This window comes from Chiloscyllium plagiosum, chromosome 20, assembly GCF_004010195.1.
Source record: "Chiloscyllium plagiosum isolate BGI_BamShark_2017 chromosome 20, ASM401019v2, whole genome shotgun sequence".
Taxonomy (NCBI): domain Eukaryota; kingdom Metazoa; phylum Chordata; class Chondrichthyes; order Orectolobiformes; family Hemiscylliidae; genus Chiloscyllium; species Chiloscyllium plagiosum.
Genome location: NC_057729.1, coordinates 33807259 through 33827981, shown reverse-complemented (window position 1 = coordinate 33827981; position 20723 = coordinate 33807259). Strand labels below are relative to the sequence as shown.

At 39.8% G+C, this 20723-nt stretch overlaps 2 protein-coding genes across 9 annotated transcripts in view; one reads left to right on the top strand and one right to left on the bottom strand.

Moving 5' to 3' along the window:
- The window catches only part of LOC122560156 (transcription elongation factor A protein 1-like), a 140182-nt gene extending 131295 nt beyond the window's left edge, over positions 1-8887 (top strand). For all 7 annotated transcript variants that reach the window (XM_043710485.1, XM_043710489.1, XM_043710486.1 and 4 more), the window contains one exon: positions 8525-8887. In XM_043710485.1, coding sequence (XP_043566420.1) covers positions 8525-8533 — 9 coding nt within the window. In that variant the 3' untranslated portion in view covers positions 8534-8887. The remainder of the gene's footprint in view (positions 1-8524) is intronic.
- A 9844-nt stretch (positions 8888-18731) lies between these two features.
- Positions 18732-20723, bottom strand: part of rgs19 (regulator of G protein signaling 19) — a 102714-nt gene continuing 100722 nt past the window's right edge. For both annotated transcript variants that reach the window (XM_043710481.1, XM_043710483.1), the window contains one exon: positions 18732-20103. In XM_043710481.1, coding sequence (XP_043566416.1) covers positions 19915-20103 — 189 coding nt within the window. In that variant the 3' untranslated portion in view covers positions 18732-19914. The remainder of the gene's footprint in view (positions 20104-20723) is intronic.

Below are 20723 nucleotides of genomic sequence, written 5' to 3'. Positions count from 1 at the left end.
GCCATTGGTTATGAGATTGCCTGGCTCTGTCCATTGCATACTGCTCCCCAAGGCCATAAGACAGAAGAACAGAAGCATTTGACCATTTAGCCCATCGTGTCTGCTCTGACATTCAATAAAATCAATGTTGGTCTGATAATTCTCAACTCCACCTTCCTGCCTTAGCATGGTGATAACCCCACACAATATAGTGGAAAGCTATCGTCAATGTGAAGATGGCACTTTGTCTTTTCAAGGACATTGTGGTGGTCACTCATATCAAAACTGTCATGGACAGGCACATCAGCAACAAGTAGATTGGCGAAGACAGTGCCAAATGTTTTTTTTCCTCCCGCTAGTGGTTTCCCTGACCACCTGCCATATGTCCATTCTAACAACTATATTGTTTAGGACTCGGCCAGTTTGTTCAGTAGTGGTGATACTGAACTACTCCTTAGACCATAAGACCATAAGACATAGGTGTGGAAGTAAGGCCATTCGGCCCATCGTGTCCACTCCGCCATTCAATCATGGCTGATGCGCATTTCAGTTCCACTTACCAGCGTTCTCCCCGTAGCCCTTAATTCCTCTAGACAACAAGAATCTATCAATCTCGGCTTTGAAGACATTTAGCGTCCCGGCTTCCACTGCACTCTGTGGCAATGAATTCCACAGGCCCACCACTCTCTGGCTGAAGAAATGTCTCCGCATTTCTGTTCTGAAGTGACCCCCTCTAATTCTAAGGCTGTGTCCACGGGTCCTAGTCTCCTCGTTTAACTGAAACAATTTCCTAGCATCTACCTTTTCCAAGCCATGTATTATTTTGTATGTCTCTATTAAGTCTCCCCTTAATCTTCTAAACTCCAACGAGTACAATCCCAGTATCCTCAGCCGTTCCTCATATGTTAGACCTGTCATTCCAGGGATCATCCGTGTGAATCTCCGCTGGACACGTTCCTGTGCCAGTATGTCCTTCCTGAGGTGTGGGGACCAAAACTGGACACAGTACTCCAAATGGGGCCTAACCAGAGCTTTATAATGTCTTAGTGGTACATCTCTGCTTTTATATTCCAACCTTCTTGAGATAAGAGACAACATTGCATTCGCTTTCTTAATCACGGACTCAACCTGCATGTTTACCTTTAGAGAATCCTGGACTAGCACTCCCTGATCCCTTTGTGCTTTGGCTTTATTAATTTTCTCACCATTTAGTAAGTAGTCTATGCTTTTATTCTTTTTGCCAAGGTGCAAGACCTCGCACTTGCTCACGTTAAATTCCATCATCCATTTCCTGGACCACTCTCCCAACCTGTCTAGATCCTTCTGTAGCCTCCCCACTTCCTCAGTACTACCTGCCTGTCCACCTAACTTCGCTAGAATGCCCCCGGTTCCCTCATCCAAATCATTAATATATATTGCGAACAGCTGTGGCCCCAGCACCGGACCCTGCGGGGCACCGCTCGTCACCGGCTGCCATTCTGAAAGAGAACCTTTTATCCCAACTCTCTGCCTTCTGTTAGACAGCCAATCCTCAATCCATCGCAGCAGCTCACCTCGAACACCATGGGCCCTCACCTTGCTCAGCAGCCTCCCGTGTGGCACCTTATCAAAGGTCTTTTGAAAGTCTAGATAGACCACATCCACTGGGTTTCCCTGGTCTAACCTACTTGTTACCTCTTCAAAAAATTCCAACAGGTTTGTCAGGCATGGCCTCCCTTTACTAAATCCATGTTGACTTGTTCTAATCAGACTCTGCTCTTCCAAGAATTTAGAAACCTCATCCTTAATGATGGATTCTAGAATTTTACCAACAACCGAGGTTAAGCTGATTGGCCTATAGTTTTCCATCTTTTGCCTTGATCCTTTCTTGAACAAGGGGTTTACAACAGCCATCTTCCAATCATCCGGGACCTTTCCTGACTCCAGTGACTCTTGAAAGATCTCAACCAATGCCTCTGCTATTTCCTCAGCCACCTCTCTCAGAACTCTAGGGTGTTGTATCCCAGGGCCAGGAGATTTATCAATTTTAAGACTTTTTAACTTTTCTAGCACTATCTCTTTCGTAATGGCAACCATCAGTGTTCTTATCAGTGGTAGAGGTTGGAAGGTACATTTTTCATCTAAGTGCTGGCCTTTGACATCCTGCAAAGGTAGAATGTTAGTTTTCGTATGTAAGCTAATACCCAGCTCATGTGACAGCATTGGATGAGTGGAAATTTACTGCGCATAAAATGTTTTCAACTTTTTCCAGGTTTGATAGTGTCATTGGCAATACATGTATTTATTGTACATCCCTAGTTATACTTGAGGAAGTGGCAATGAGCTGCCTTCTTGAACCACTACAGTCATTGGGGTGTAGGGACACCCACTGTGCTGTTGGAGTTTCAGGTTTTTGACCCAACGAAAGTGAAGTAACCTTGCATCCATCCTGACTTGGAATTTTAATAAATACTTCTGATGTGCCTCATGCTGCTCTGTTATTAATAAGGCTATTTATGTAGCATTCACCTCCTATTGAGTGTTTAAATGTTTACCATTCATAACTAGATATGGCAACACTGCCAAGTTTAGGTCAGATTCATTTGCGTATGTCCTGTTACACTGGCAGAGAGTAGTACAGTGACATACAGTTGGGATTTTTTTTATTCATGAGATCTGGGTGTCACCCACTCAGCCAGCCCAGAGCAGAATTGAGTGTCAACCACATTGCTGTAGGTCTGGAGTCATGCCAGCCACACCAGCAAAGGATGAGATTTCCATCTCTAAAGGACATTAGTGAATCAGATGGATTTTTGTTCTTTTACAATAACCACTGGTTACATGGGTGGCATTAGTCCAATTTTTCGAGAATTGTTTTATTGAATTCATCTGGCATGGTGGGATTTAAACCCATATCCTCGGAATATAAAATGGGGTTCTGAATTACTATTCCAGTGACATTCCCATTATATCTCCATCAACATTTTGACTCCCTGCCTTATAAAGTCTCAGTACTGAGAGGAAGTACTAAGTGTGGCAAGGGCATAGATGTATTCTGGCTGGAGGAATTCATGTCCAGCACCAAGAATGGCTCAGAAGCAGCAATACTGATTGATTGAGCCAGTAGTCCTAAGACTGGATCTTAGGTGGTGAGGAAACCAACAAAAAGAGAACTTTTTCACCTCATTGTCACTAACTTACCAATTATAGCTGCACCATGCCACTGCACATTTTGGAGACCAAGTCCTGTCTTTGCACTGTCTTTGTTATTTTGTGTGGAACTATAACTATGCTAAATGGGACAGACTTCAAACAGATCTAGCAACTCAACTGCGTGTGTATGAGAACTGTATTCAAACACAAGATCTAAGCCCCCAGATTTAGAAAAGAGGACTTTGCAGGGTGTACAGAGCTGGATTTGTCACTGTCTTTTTTTTTTTGATCCTTGATAGTCCATCTGGTTTTATTCCTTCCTTTAGAAATTGTAGCAGTTTTGATACAACTGAGTGACTTGTTAGTCCATTTCTGAAGACAGTTAAGAGTCCATTACATTGTTGTTGGTCTGGAGTCACATTTAGACCAGACCGGTGTCACATAGACCAGACCAGAGAAGAACCACAGTGACAAAAACACAGATTGCTAGAGAAACCCAGCAGGACCACAGTTATCCTCTCTTAAAAGATGTTTGTGAACCAGATGAGTACTAAATGCGTTCTTGCAATGATAGGCAATGACATAAAACTTAATTTTAATTCCATATTTTACTGAATTCAGATTTCACCATTTTTATATGATGGATTTCGAGTCCATGTCCTCAAACATTATCCTGGGTTCCTGGATTACTAGTCCAGTGACATCAACTTTGTCACAGCCTATACTTGCAAACTGTTCACCTCTGCCCCAGACTCTGTTTCGTAACTATCTATTCCATCGCTGCCCATACCAACAGTAAAATTGAATCAGGCTTTGCATTCATGGTGCCATTTTTGAAACAGAAATTGAGACTTGATTTGAGCCATCAATAAGATCAGCTATTTCCACCATCGTACCATTACCTGATTTTCACCCCTTTCTAATCTCATCCGCTGCTGAAATCCTCAGTTCGGACAGCGAAGAATTTTACGTCAGAGTACAACAGGATCTTGATCAAATGGGCCAATTGGCTGAGAAGTGGCAGATGAAGTTTAATTTAGGTAAATGTGAGATGCTGCGATTTGGAAAAGCAAATCAGAGCGGGACTTATACACTTAATAGTTAGGTCCTAGGAAGTGTTGCTGAACAAAGAGACCTTGGAGTGCAGGTTCATAGTTGCTTGAAAGTAGAGTCACAGGTAGATAGGATAGTGAAGATGATGTTTGGTATGCTTTCCTTTATTGGTCAGAGCATTGAGTATAGGAGTTGGGAGGTCATGTTGCGACTGTACAGGATGTTGGTTAGGCCACTGTTGGAATATTGCATGCAACTCTGGTCTCCTTCCTATCGAAAGGATGTTGTGAAACTTGAAAGGGTTCTGAAAGATTTATGAGGATGTTGCCAGGGTTGGAGGATTTGAGCTATAGGGAGAGTTTGAATAGACTTGGGCTGTTTTCCCTGGAGTTTCGGAAGCTGAGGGGTGACCTTAGAGGTTTATAAAATAGTGAGGGGCGTGAATAGGATAAATAGGCAAGGTCTTTTCCCTGGGGTGGGGGAGTCCAGCACTAGAGGGCATAGGTTTAGGCTGAGAGGGGAAAGATATACAAGAGACCTAAGGGGCAACTTTTTCATGCAGAGGGTGGTGCATGTATGGAATGAGCTGTCAGGCAAAATGGTGTAGGCTGGTACAATTACAGCATTTATAAGGCATTTGAATGTGTATATGATTAGGAAGGGTTTAGAGGGATACGGGCCAAATGCTGGCAAATGGGGCTAGATTAGGTTAGGATATCTGGTCAGCATGGACAAGTTGGACCGAAGGGTCTGTTTCGGTGCTGTACATCTCTATGACTATGATGACTTTGACTTTGTTAGCTTGAGACCAACTTTTCTAGTGCATTACTGGTGACTATCCCCACTCTAACTTTGAGTGTATCCAAAACTTTGTCTTTAAGTCGCAGTAAGCTCTGTTGGCTTGTCACTCCCGTGCTCCTTGACCTTTTTTGGATCCTGGTCCACCAATATTTTAGGTTTAGAATTCTCATCTTTCTTTGTTTGCCAGTCTTTCTGTGGGCTTGTTCCTCTTTATCGACACCAATCTCTCAACACTCTTTGACCTCTGTGCTTCTCGAGTTCAGGCCTCTTTTATATCCCCAGTTTTTATTGTTCCATCATTGATGTCCATGCCTTCAGTTGCCTGGGCTCTTACCTTTGGAATTCCGTCCCTTTTGCCTCTTTAGCTCCTTTTTCAGTTTTGTAAAATAAATTCTTACCATCTGTCTCTTTAACAAAGGTTTGGCTATCTGACATAATGTCTCCTCTTGTAGCTTTGTATCGTATTTGTTTATAATGTTTCTGTGAAGCACCTTGAAACATTAAAGCTGTTATATAGTACAAGTTGTTGGTAGTACTAATCCCTAACTCTATAGCAGTGTTTATCCTATTAAGATTACAGAGTTTAAATGGCAAAATTTAAGAAGCTTTGCACCAGGGTCAGTGAAGGTGCTGTTGATATTCATGCTCAGCTATTTTTTACTAGGATGTTTTGGGATTTGGTCTGGTATTAGTCTAGTGTGATTATTTAGGAGGCCTGAGTTCAGAATCACAGATCTATTACAGTATAGAAGAAGGCCATCCAGCTTTTCATACTTGCACTGTCATGTTAAATTAGCATCATTTATCGAGTGCCAATCACCTGTTCTTTTTCCCATAACTTTCCCATAACTTTTGTCTGTGATCCTCTAATGCCCTCTTGAATGCTGCAGAACTTGCCTTTACCACATATCCAAGCAATGCATTCCATATCATAACTAACTACTGTTTTTTTTTCTCCCTCCATATCACCCTTGCTTCTTTTGCAGACTATTTTAAATCTATGCCCTCTTGTTCCTTTTTGCAAGCAGGAACACTTTCTCCCTATCTACCCTATCCAGCTCACTCATGATTTTGAAAACCTCTATCAAGTCTTCTTCTAGCCACCTTCTGTCCAAGAGGAACAGTTGCAACTTCTTCGATCTATTCTCATAATGAAAGTCCTCATTCTGGACTCTTGTTTTTACAGGTAATACCCCTTGTTACTTCCTAACCTCCAGAGCTGCTGGCAGTGAGTGGAAGAGTGTTAAGAGCAGAATTTTTTTTTTACAAATTTAATCTGGATTACATCCTCCAGCATTTGTAGTATGTGTCACCAATTTTCTGTTGTCAGTGTCTGACCCTCAACATGCAGAACACCAGGGAGCCTGGTTTAGATGTAATATTGAAGCTCCTGATTCAAGGAATTTTTGTTCCAAACAGTTCTTCACTGGACATATCATGACTCCTTTGATGCCTTCAAACTCTCCAGAGTCTGACCACCTGACCCCCCAACAATTCCAATATCTTACTGTTCCCCTTCTGTGATCAATAACCCAATGCTATGCCTAAGGTTCCTCAACTTCATCCTTTTAATGTTGGATTTCCTACCTGACATCCAGACAGTGGCTGCCAGCTGAACAGAAAACAGAAGCAAAATATTTCCTGCTGCAAATTCAGTATTATCTCCACATTTCCAGCATTGCCTCATTCCCTGTACAAAATTCCTGCTTCATCCTAAGTATTGGCTTGCATGAAGTTTGTTAAATTTGGATTTGGAGAAGACAGAAGTCATTGAAACTTTGTTTTAAATTCACTGAGAATTATATAAAAGTGTTACAGAAATGCGAAATATCTGTTGAGGATTGATTACTTTGGGATATGAAAGTGAGCTTGTGATCAGGTGGTATGGGGAGAAAGTCAGGTCTGCAGATGCTGGAGATCAGAGCTGGAAATGTGTTGCTGGAAAAGCGCAGCAGGTCAGGCAGCATCCAGGGAACAGGAGAATCGACGTTTCGGGCATAAGCCCTTCTTCAGGAATCTTTCCTGAAGAAGGGCTTATGCCCGAAACGTCGATTCTCCTGTTCCCTGGATGCTGCCTGACCTGCTGCGCTTTTCCAGCAACACATTTCCAGATCAGGTGGTATTAGTACAGCACAACGTAAGCTGTGGTTTAATGGGTTTAGACTTGAATTTCCTCTGTTATAGCTGTAGGTTGGCAATAATAAATGCAATGGCTCCATTGTACAGACTAAGTTGTTTGAGGCAAGATTTATTTTTAACTGGGCAGTTAGCTTCATTTCTAGATAGTGGGGATGTTGTTGATCATCTCTGGTAATGTTGTAGAAGTATTGAGGCCTGTAGAAAATCGTGTAATATGAGAAAAGGCTGTTATGGTGTTGGAGAGCTGGATGTTTCTCATTCCTGAAGAAGGGCTCATGCCCGAAACGTCGATTCTCCTGCTCCTTGGATGCTGCCTGACCTGCTGCGCTTTTCCAGCAACACATTTTCAGCTCTGAACTCCAGCATCTGCAGTCCTCACTTTCTCCTAGAAAACTGAGGGTTGTGACTGGTAGAAAACGAGCAGAGGATACTAGCCCTTTGAATATAGTGGAAGAAACAGTCATGAGAGTCAGGAACCCTTGTGGCACAGTGATAGCATGTTTACCTCTTAGCCAGATACGAGTCCCACCTGCTCCAGAGCATCGATGAGCAAGTTAATTAGAAAATATCTTAAATTCTATGGCAATAAAGATGCTAGAACATTTGAGAAAATTGGAGTTGCCACAGGCAGGCAGGATTTTGCCATCAGTATTAATTTTCCTACTGTGCTTGAGTCAAACCATATCTCTGGTCCTCTTCCGCCTGAACCTGAATCTGAGCTGCTGTCAGATGTGCATCGGTCCATCAACTTCTGTCTTTCCTACACCAGAAGATTTGCCTCCTTCCAGATAGCATATAAAATCCAACTAGCAAAGTAAAGTTGAAGTATGCATATTGAAGAATTTGAAACCTGTTGCAGATTGTCATGAGGAGCTACAAGTTTGGGTTGATTTAAATATTTGAACAGATATAAGTAGTCAGACTTAATGTTTACTCCTTTGAATAATTCCACAGAAATTGCAAGTACTCAAAGGTATGTGGTACTCATTAATCAAAATAGAATTGCTTCCTTCAATTGTGTTGAGTTAGGATGAAATGGGAGTTGTCTGGATGTTTGGTTGATCCTAATAGTCAATCAGACAAGCAAAAATGTGCGTATTGGAATAAATTTGAATCTAATAAATGTGGGAGAGAAGTGTTAAATTCACATTTTAAAAGAAGGCTACACAAGATTACATGAATTCATTCTTCATTTCTGAAGAAATATATGGATTCAAATAATTTCCTTTGTTTTTCTCTCTCCACAGATGCTGAGTTTCTCCAGCACTTTGTTTCTCTTTCAGATCACCAGTATGTGTAGTACTTTGCATTTGCATTAATTCATGCTGTGTGTTAATCTGATTTTAATATGTAATTTGTCTATAGAATTTGATTACATTCTGTGATCTTGTGTTTAACAGCTATTTTGTTTATTTTTCAGTTTTCTTAAGTAACGAGAAGACTACAGCTGGACCAGTATATGAAATACCTAAATTATAAAGGATCATCATGTATATTAAATCTCACATTTTGTTAGATATATCGCTGTAAATTAAATCTTTGCAATTATAATCCTTTTCAGCTCAGCTGATGTAATCTAAACTTGTACTGTAATTGAATCTGTTAATTAATGCATTGTATGGTACAAGAAGTTGCATTTCACTTCAGTGTTTTAAAACTTCTTTATATGTTAGGGTTTCAAAAATGAAATACTATTGCTAGTATGGATCTGTTGAAATCATTTTTAATTAAAATGTGATTGTCCACAACAGCCCATTGTTTCCAACGTAGTATTCTTTTCTGTTTCTTTTTGCATATTGTACTGGAGTTGTAAAAAGCTCAAAACAAGAAATACTTTGTTTCATAAAGTTGCAATTCCTTTGTATATTTTGTTATCGTGAGAAAGATCAATTTTCTATTACCATAAAATGTGTTTGGGTGGGGGGGAGGGCAGAAGGCAGTGAAATTGCCATAAGCTTTTGGGAAAATGGTTGTAATGTTTTTTCAAAATACACAGCTTATTGAAGCAAAACAATTCTCCATGCACCATAACTGCTGAAATGAGACTGCTCCAAAAACATTTGATGTAAGATGAGAAAGGCATTCCAATGCCTAAACTATAAAGAATATGCATCAAGTATTATGACAACTGGATCTTATGGAAGAGTTGCTGTCAGAAATGTAATTTTTGCTTTTGGCTTTGAGTTTAAGTATCCAGTGCTCCCCTTTTATTGAGATTTTTTTTTGGTAGTTATAATTGTTGCTTTTACAAACACTTAGGTGACTTTATTGCGTTTTGTACAGTCAAATGGGTGAGAGTTAATTGCAATGAAGTTGTAAAAATTAGCTCTTTCGACCAGAGATTAAAATAGGAGCAGAAAATTCTGCCCTCGAGCCTGCTCTGCCATTCAATACAATCATGGCTGATCTCATCTTGGCTTCAGCCCCACTTTTGTGCCTTCGTTATGGAGGAACAACACCTCATCTTCCGCTTGGGCAGCCTACAGCCAGGATTACTCAACAAATTGAGTTCTCTGATTTCAAATAACTTCCCTTTCCTTCCCCTAACTCCCTCCCCAGATCATCTCCCTCCCTTCCACACCTCCCTGCTGCCTACCGGACTCATTCCTCCCATTGACCAACCAGGTCGTACTGTCTGCCAGTCTTCATCTATCCCCCACCTCACCTACCTGCCCTTGCATTACCTTTATCTGCAGCTCCCCTTACATCCACCCACCTGTCCTGAAGAAGGGTTACACCCGAAACGTTGACTTCTCCTATACCTGACGCTGCCTGGTATGCTGTGTTTGTCTAGCCTCCAGCTTGTCTACCATAGATTCCAGTATCTGCAGTTTCTTTGTCTCTGATGAAGTGATGAATTCCAAAGATTAATGACTCTCTTTGAGAGAAATAATTTTTCGTCAGTTTTAAATCTGCTTCCTCTATCCTAAAGCTATGACCTCTCATTCCTGATTGCTCCACATGAGGAAACATCCTTTCCATGTCTGCTTTGTCAACCCCCTTTAGCATTTGTAGATCTCCATTAGATTTCCTCTCATTCATCTAAACTCCAGAGAAATGTTCAATGCCTCTTTGTAAAGCAAACCCCTTACCTCTGAAATCAATTTAGTGAACATGTGTATGCACAAAGACAACCTGATTTGTTTCATATTTTCACAAGAATAGGTTGGGTATGGCTGATTATGGTGGGGAGTGGTTCAAATTCCTACATTAATGTCTTGGGCTTCTCTGTTGTGAGACCTCACCACTCTTTTTGGTGAAAAGCAGCTCTTTCTCAATTAGAATGAGCTAATAAAACATTTCAAGGATCAGATCCATGCACCACTCAGCAGTAATGCTACTTTAAATTCATAGTTAGATTTTTATTGGATTGCAAAATTAAAACATAGAACTTTAGCCAGTTGTGTCAGTGCTAACTTTTCAACTGGAGCTCCCTGCTTCCCTTTCTTACTATCATTTCATATTTTCAATATTTACCATGAAATTCCCTTCCAAATAACATTATGACCTTTCCTTGATAGTGGTAAAGCATATCATGTTCTAATAGTTCTGTCTGTGATAAGATTTATTCTAATTTTCACCTTTCAATTAAAATGGTTCCTGCTTCTGCAAGAGTGGAAGTAATTTTATTATTTATCCTACTTGAGTTTACACTTTCAATTGAAAAAACTATTCCTAGCATTAACCAGCTCATTCAAGGCTTGCATGCAGCATATGAGGCTGTGCAAATATTACCATTCCACAAAGGAAAGTGACTGTTCAGTATGTCGGTTAATGAGCAAAGGTCATAGTTCCCTTTGTGCTGAATAGTGGTATATGTGGCATCTTTCCAGGTTTCTTAATATTATGAAAACCATCTACTAGGTAGAAGCTGAAACTTGAGCTTTGCAACAGATTTATATAATCTTCTGTAGTTGGCAGATTGCAATAAATCGCCAAAATTGGTGGTATAGTGGACAGTGAAGAAGGTAGTCTTAAGATTTCAGCAATCTTGATCAATTGAGTCAATGGAGGTAAAGAGTCGCAGATAGAGTTCAGCTTGGATAAATGCAAGGTATTGCATTTTGGTAAAATAAACAAGAGTAGGGTTTGTATGCTTAAGTAGAGCCTTGATAGTTTTGTAGAACAGTAGTGTTGTCACATAGATAAGGTTGTTAAGGCATTTAGCACTCTTGAATTCATTGTTCAGATCTTTGTAGGAGTTGGGATGTCATGTTGAGGTAGTGCAAGACATGGGGGAGACCTGTACTGTCACCCTGTTATAGGAAGGGTGTTGTTAAGTTAGGGAAGGTTCAGAAGAGATTTAAAAGGATGTTGCTGAGAATGGAGGGTTTGAGTTATAAGAAGAGGCTGGATAGACTTTTGTTTTTCACTGGAGTTTAGGAGGTTGAGAAGTGACCTTACTGAAATTTATAAAATCATGAGAGATATAGATAAGGCAGGTGACTTTTCCCTAGGGTGGAGGATTTCAAGAGTAGAGGGCATATTTTTAAGGTGAAAGAAAAAAGATTTTAAAAAGACATGACTGGCACATTTTGTACACACTGGTTCATGTGTGGCATGAATTTTCAGAGAAAGTGGTGAATGTGGGTATAGTTACAACATTTAAGTCATTTGGATAAGTACATGAATAATAACTGTTTGGAGCAATATGAGCCAAGTGCAGGAGGGTGGAACTAGTTAAGTTTGGGATTATGATTGACATGGATTGGTTGGACCAAAGGGTCTGGTTCCGATCTGTACAACGCTGACTCTGAGTTTCAACCCATATTGGAAGTAAAACTTTCCTAAGTCCTTTGAAAAGAAAAAGGAATTTAATGAGGGAGTGTGAAGCAGACCCCCCATAGGTACCAAATTGGATCCAATGCTCCTGCCAAAGTTAAAGCAGGTTTACCTGTATATATGATATATAATCATAAAACAACTTGTAAGCGCAGCCAATTGACAAACACTTTTGCTGTGATGCTAATAATGGCTTTGTTTAGACTATTTTAGTCTGTGCTTTCACTGAATGTGCATTCCTTTTGGAATAATAGAAGTTGTATGTGAATGCGCTGCTACTTATCCCATTATTTTCAAAGTTAGATTTACTGAAGCATCTTGAGCCTCCAAAAGCTGTATGTCACATAAGGTGAAAGCCACTTATTTTGTTGGAAGGATCAGGAAGTATTAAATAACGCTGAAGACCAAAATAGGCTAATTTAGTTTCAAAGACTGGAGAGGGGTGAGATTGCTATAAAAACAAATGTATTATGTTGAAGGATTACATTATATCTTTTTCTCTCATCCAACAAATGACCACTTCATTGGAAATGAAGATTGCCCCGATTTATGTAACATGGGCGGCACTGTAATTATGAGTAACATCAATCTGCAGATAGATGGATGAACCAGTTCAGTGCTAAAACTGTGTAGGCCTACTTATGCGTTAAGAATGGTTTTCTAGAGCAGTATGTTGAAGAACTGACTTAAGGGCATGCTATTTTAAATGTAGTATTATATAATGAAGAAGGTTTAATTCATAATCTTGTAAAGAACCTTTAGAGATGAGTGACCATGGTACGCTAGAATTATGTTTGCAAGTGAGATAGTTTAATGAAGTGTTTAATTGAATATGGAAAATTGTAAGTTTTGAACCACATTGGCTGAGGTGGATTGGGAAAATATTTTAAGTAACATAACTGCATAGGCAATGGATAGAGTTTCAAGAACTGTTGTATGGTTTACAGCAATTATACATTCCTCCAGGGTACAAAAACTCAAAAAGGCTCAGTCAACCGTGGCTGCAAAATGAAGTTAGATTGTATAAGATTCAAAGGAAAGGTTTGTAAAGTGGCCAGAAATGGTAAATCTGAGGATTAGGAGGTTTTTAGAATACAGTAAAGGAGAACCAAGGAATTAATAAGGGAACAATAGAATTAATTTCATAATACAAAACATTTTTTAATATTCATCAGACGTGGGCTTTGCTTGCTGACCAGTATTTATTGCCTGTCCCTAGTTGGTCTTGAGAAGGTAGTGAGCTGCCTTCTTGAACTGCTGCACTCGACCTGTTGTGGGTTGACCCACAATGACATTAGGGGATGATTTCCAGGATCTTGACCCAGGAACTGAAGGCATGGCAATATATTTCCAACTCAAGATTGGTCAGTGACTTGGAGGGGAACATGCAGGTAGTGGTCTTCCCAGGTACCTTTAGCCTTTGTCCTTCTAGATGGAAATGGTTGTGGCTTTGGAAGATACTGTCTGAGGGTCTTTGGTGAATTTCTGCGGTGCATCTTGTAGATAGTACACTCTGCCGTTAATGAGCGTTGGTGGTGGAGAGAATGGATGTTTGAGGATGCGGTGCCAATCAAGCGGGCTGCTCTGTCTGATAATGTCAGGTTTCTTGAGTGTTGTTACAGCTGCACCCAAGCAAACAAGTGGGGAGTTTTCCATCACACTCTGACTTGTGCCTTGTAAATGATGGGCAAGCTTTGGGAAGTTAGGAGGTGAGTTACTTGCTGTACTATTGTTAGCCTCTGACCTGCTGTTGTAGCCACTGTGTCTATGTGGTGAGTGCATTTGAGTTTCTGGTCAATAGTAATCCCCAGAATATTAAATTGAACTATTTAACTATTTTCCTGTCAGACGATTGTCTATCCTTGCTAATATTAGCCAATCATTGCTAATATATAATTCTCACTGATATAAGATCTTACCTCACATAGTAGACTTTTTATGTGACAACTTCTTGAATATCTTATGAAAATCCAAATATACTGCATTGACTGGTTCCTCTACCCTTTGCTTGTAATATCCTCAAAGACCTCAATTTAACTTTTAAAATACAATTTCTGTTGATAAAGTCATGTTGATTCAACCTGATTATATTATGATTTTCAAAATGGCTGCTATTCCCTCAATAGTGGATATCAGCATTTTCCCAATGAGAGCATGAGGCTAAATGGCTTATGGTATCCTATTTTCTCCCTCCTTTCTTGAACAGAGTGTTACAATTGGAGTTTGCCAGTCTGCCAAAAGGACCTTTGCTCTAACCTGGGAAATTTTGGAAGATTACAATAATGCGTCCACTTTCCCTATTATCAGGTCCAGGGTATGCCACCTTTTACTCATTATTTTCACAGTACATTTTTCCTGTCAATCATTGTTTTAAGCTCCTTTCTTTGTTTGGTGCTTAGATTTTCTGTCACTTTTGGGATGCCCTTAGTATCTCCTGTGAAGAAGGATGACAACTATTTGTTCAGAGTCTGCCATTTCCTGCTCTATATTTCCTAATCTCATCTTCTAAGGGATCAATATCCACTTTAGCTTTGCTATTCCTTGCTGTATGTTTGTGGAAGTTGTTCGTATTCATTTATATACTGTATTTATTTATGTGACTAGGAAAGCAGTTATAGTTTGATTTGCTTAAAAATCTGTTCATTCACTTTAAATTTCTAAAGCTCCCCTCACTTGAACCCTACACCTGCTGTACAGTTGAAGCTCCAGCAAATTTAGCTAAAAGCCACATCTACTGCCTTAGTTATTCAATTCACTGGGACAGTGGTCCCAGCCTGGTTTAAGTAACCACATAACAGATTCTTATTTGCCTTGTATTAGTATCAGTGCCGATGAATTAAAATCCACTTCTTCCAGGTCAATCTTTGAGCAACATTAGCAAAGATAAATAAGATTAGACAGTTGATAATTTACTTGTTCATCATCCAGTGATTATTATCTTTGTGGTTCTGCTTTTCAAGTTGGCCTCTAGCTGCTCATTTTCCTGATGTAGAACCTCTTTATTTAAATATCACCAATTAAAATTATTACATTCCTTTTTGCTCCCCAACTGGAATGTCCCTGTACAATACTGTTACCAGTTTGCTTACCCACCTTGCAATTCCTGCTCTTATCCTCAATCTGTAAAAGCCTGTGTCTGTTGGGCAAGTGTAAAGTCTGAGGCACCCTCACTGCAACCTCCACAAATTCATTTTGTCTACTTGCAGTTGGACACTCCTGTTCCTAACTACAGAACAAACATTACGTTCGTAAGGAGTTTGACTGCCTCCTGGAACGAAGTCCTGGTAATTTCCTCACTTCTTCACTTATCAATGTGCCCAAAGCTCTGACTCAAGTTCAATAGTTGTGAGCTGAAGGTCCTCAAGTTGCAGACTCTTACTTTAGATGTGGTTGCAGTGAATCAGGCTGGCGCTCATCAGTTCCTATGGGCTATTGTTGTAACATTTCATCTACCGTGTCATCTCAATTTTATTCATTCTTATTACTTCTCTTAGACCAGTTCTTGTTTTATAGAAGACCAGAACCCAACTCTTGCATCACAACATCAAATTATCTCACTCACCAAATTCCCAAATTAAGTATTCTGGAAAAGCTGTATTCCATCAAGCTGTTCCATCCATTGACAAAACAAAAAACATCCTGTATTTGTACTTGAAACAATTTGAAGTAATGTGACTTGCCGCTTTATCAGTCTACGTTTGAATTTTGAGCAGGACTTGCATGTTCTGAGGGGTTGCACAGGATACTGAACACTGAAATCATCAATAATAACTCCAATTCTGATCTTAAATAAGAAGGAATGTCACGGATGAGCAGGTAGAAAATAATTAGTTTTAGGACACTGGTTGAGGACGTTTACAACAATATCCTGGCATTGGCTTAATTAGCCTCAAACAACCAAAACCATCTTCCTTTGTGATAAGTATGACTTCAAACAGTTGCAAGGTTTCCCTGATTTCCCATTGATTTCAATTTACTAAGGTATTTTGATGTTCAACTAGTCAAATGATGCCTTGTTGGCTCTGACAAAGGGTGTTAGTGGTATGCTTAATATATTTGTGAACTGCAAGAAATATACTCTAAAGTCCTGTAAATAACCTGAGACAAAGGTGGTGACATATGCCTCAGAAAAAGCACAGATTACCCAGCTCAACAGAAAATAGAATTTGTTTCAGGAAGCAACATATACCTGTGACAAGTGTCTAGTGAAGCACAGGTAAGGAAAAGCTGTCTAGGAATGTGCATTCCATGGGCTGGATGTAGAGTTTCCTGCATGGCCCCAAAGGCAAACATATAGAAACTCAAAGACACAACAGGAAATAGACAACCTACAACCTATGTACTGCATTGATTGGAATGAGGTCAGCCAAGTGGATCTCTTAGAATATGAGATTCCTGATTGGGTCTGTTAACCTGATCAAATCAGTAAGTCCTGGCTGACAGATATGAATAGGAGTGTCAAGAGTTTTGTTCAGCTTGGACAAATGTTCGGCACAACATCGTGGACCGAAGCGCCTGTTCTGTGCTGTATTGTTCTATGTTCTATGTTCCAGGAGCTAGCTCTGAGCTAGCTGGTTTGGTGTCATATACTGTGCATGTGTACTTCAAGGGTGACATGGTGATGGGATACCAGCCTTCATGGAGTCATTTGAAGTACTTGTGTATGTAACCCTTTAAAAGCAATTTGCAATGCCCCTTACAATATCAATACTGCTACATTTTATTCAGCTGATTTGTATTAGGTGGGACTTATGTTTTTTCATGTTGAAATTGCATCAGGGTCCTAATAACATGGATCCTAATTTATATTTATTCATGAAGTTCTCAGGCATCTTTTGCACGTAAGAGAACTGTAGCTAAAGTGATGAACAATAAGCATGTATGAAAGAAAAATAATTATCTTGACATAATGTCAAATCTGCTTAACAATAGCCCCATGTGGGTGTGTGGAATTTTAAAAGTAATCTACTTTTTCCAATTTTGTTATAGTTGCAATGGACAAAGTAATGTTTTGAGAGAGTTTCTTGACATAAATCAAAGTTATTTTAATAACAGGAACTAAGCTTAACATCTGTGATGGGTAAGTTACTTGAGAAAATTCTGGGGAATAACATATACATGCATTTGGAAAGACAGGGTTTGATTAGAGGTAGTCAGCATAGCTTTGTGAGTGGGATATTGTGCCTCATAAATTTGTTAGAGTTTTTTCATGAAGTGACCAGCAAGGTTGACGAGGGCAGGGCGGTAGACATAGTCTATATGGATTTCATTAAGGCCTTTGATTAGATTCCACATGGTAGGCTGCTCTGAAAGGTTAGATTGTATGGAATCCAGGGCAAGCTGGCAATTTGTATATAAAATTATCTTGATGGTAGAAAGCAGAGGGTAGTAGTGGAAGGATGCTTGCCGAACTGGAGACCTATGACTAGTGGAGTGCCTTAGGAGTTGGTGCTGGGCCCTTTACTGTTTGTTATCCATATTTAGATGAGAATGTACAAAGCATGATTAGTAAGTTTGCTGATGATATGCCAATAGGCGGTATCGTGGATAGTGAGAAAGGTTACCAGAAATTGCAGCAGGACCTTGATCAGCTGGGGAAGTGGGCTGAGAAATGACAAATGGAGTTTATTATTGATAAGTGTGAATTCTTGCATTTTGGAAAGTCAAATCAAGGTAGGAGTTTCATGGTAGGTCATTAAGGAGTGTAGTGGAACAGTCCTTATGGAGTTCAGGTTCACGGTTCTCTGAAAGTGGAGTCACTGATAGTCCAGTGAAGAAAGCTCTTGGCACACTGGCCTTCACCAGTCAGGGCACTGAATACAGAAGTTGGGAAGTTATGTTGCAGTTATACAGGACATTGGTGAGGCCGCACTTGGAGTATTGTGTTCAGTTTGATCATCTTGTTATAGGAAGGATGTTATTAAACTGGAAAGAGTGCAGAAGAAATTTACAAGGATAGTGCCTGGATGCAATGGTCAGGTTGGACAAGCTAGAACGTTTTTCCTTAGAGAGTAGGAGACTGAGGGTGATCTTACAGAGGTGTATAACATCATTAGAGGCTTAGGGTGAATGCAGAGTCCTTTTGCCAGGGTTGGGGAATCCAGGACTAGAGGGCATCAGTTAAAAGTTAGAGGGGAAATAATAAAAGGGAACCTGAGGGGCAACCTTTTTACACAAAGGGTGGTACGTATATTGAATGAACTGCCAGCCAAAGTGGTTTCCGCCTGGTCAGCACGCAATGAAGCACACTGCAAATTGGAGGAGCAACATCTCATCTTCCACCTCGGCAGCCAACAGCCTGGAGGACTCAACATTGAGTTCTCCAATTTCAAATAACCTCCCTTCCCATCCCCCGACTCCCTTCCCAATTCCTCCCCCTCCCTTCCACTCCTCCCTGCCACCAACTGGATTCATCCCTCCCATTGACCAACCAGGTCATATCCTCTACCTGACTTCACCGATTCCACTTCACCACCCTGCCCCTGCCCACACACCCCCCCTCCCTTTATCTGTAGCTCCTCCTATACCCACCCAGCCCTGAAGAAGGGTTACACCCGAAATGTCAACTTCTCCAGCTCCTGAGGCTGCCTGGATTGCTGTGTTCCTCCAGCCTGTCTATAGCGGAAGTGATTGAAGTGGGTACATTAACAACATTTAAGAAGCATTTGGACATATATATATATAAGAAAGGATCAGAAGGATATGGGCCAAGTGCATGGAAATTGGGTGAGCAAGGATGGACAGTTTGGGGTGGATGGTCTGTCTCCGTGCTGTAGGACTCTATGACTGTATAACAGGTTTCCCATTACAAACTTGGAAATTCAAGTAAAAGCCAAGAAACTTAATCAGATCAGCAATATTATTTATTTAAATTTTAACAAATTATCGTAACTGTGCTTGTAAAACATTTTCAATTAATTTCAAAAATTATAGTGAGGACATTTTTTGTTTCTATATATTTGAGTTATTTTTCATCTTGTCGGTAAGCCTTTATATATTTAAAGCCCTTTATTACTGGTTACCTGTGCTAAGAAGAAAATGTCACAAATATAAAACATCATCGGCTGTAACAGACAGCTATCAGTAGTTTCCTCGTACAAGTTACTAATGCAATTCAATTAGGTTGTGCAACATATTAAATTGTCAATCATTAAGAAAAACGAAGGGGTGTAAGTTACTTTTTTTTACATATTGTTCTGGAGTCAGATTGGCAATGTAACTCACAAGGACACCTTAGTTCCCTTTTAATACAAATTCACACTTACCTGGCTATCATCTCATGAAAGCATTTCCTACAACATTCAGATAATTTATTACACTGGCCTAGACTGTTGAAGGTTTGGTGTTATTTTGTCCATACTGCTGAATTCAAAAGTTTAATTTCAAAGTTTTGAGACATAAAATGAAATGGAAAATAATGTATCATTTCACTGCTCTTGATTTATGAATTTGGGACAGGACAATTTATGACAACTAACAACTGGTGGAACCATAGCAGCAACATTGGTGTTATTAAAATACAGTACTGCACTTGTTACATTTTTAAACATTCTATTTGTGCCTTCAATGAAGCAACACGAATGGTTTTGCTCTAATATAAAGATGATCATGCCTCTATCAGAAAGAGTTTCTTTTCAATGTAAAATAGCTCAAACAAATGTGGTCTGAAATTACTGGAATGGAGCAGTGTGTTTTCAGATCTTATTTTCATGTGCTTGATACTCTGACTTATGTAAGGTTTACAAAAACCTGTCCCTCTGCACTAGGATTTTTGACTAATGTTGCAAAAACATACAGACTAAATCCAATATTTTTATTTAAGCCATCACTAGAGTTTCACACAGGTTAATCTGAAGCTGTTAATATCCAGTCCTTTAGTGCTTTTTGCATGTTATTAGGCAACAGGAAATCAGTAGTAAAATAAACCTGAGTTTAACTTTTTTCTCTTGGTGATGACCCTGTACCTTCAGTAGACAATTTGACCGTATACAAAAATTGATTTTTTTTCTGTAATGTACAATTAAATATCTAGGATTCTGAAGATGTGCTGGATGATCTCTGAAACAATGACTTGTATATAGAAGAGTTCAGGAACCTTGGATAGGAGTCTCTGTGCATTAAGGTATAAATCTGAAGCTGTGCATCGTCAAATGTTTGAGTTGATGGTTCAGCCATTTTTTTGTTGATAACATCACGGACCCGTGAATCAAGGCTAACCTAAATTTTAAAAAAAGAATATTTCTGTATAAATTAACATGATATACACAATTTCTAATAATTTCTAACAAACAATTAGTTTTTTCTCAATGCAATATCATTAGTATCTATATTAGCAGCAGTAGTTTAATGAAATGTTCACCCTTTTCCCCAAATTCATCCTCTGTGAATCGATTTCTTATGATAGCTTCTGCAAGACTAATTGAGGAGACCAATTTCTGAATAAAATCAATTTTCCATGCATCTTCTTCCATTACTAGTTCAATACTATAAACACTGTCTTATATTGCAAAGGGCATATTCTGAGAGTGAACAGGTTTATTATAAATTACAGAACTTAACAGTAACTGCCACCGCAACATTAACCGCCTCAGCCTGTCCACCCCTCTTACCCACTCCAACCTCTCACCCACGCAACGTGCAGCCCTCCGCTCCCTCCGCTCCAACCCCAACCTCACTATCAAACCAGCAGACAGAGGCGTGGTGGTAGTTTGGCGCACCAACCTTTACACCGCTGAGGCTAAATGCCAGCTCGCGGACACCTCCTCATACTGCCCCCTTGACCATGACCCCACCTCCCACCACCAAACCATCATTTCCCAGACCATCCATAACCTCAT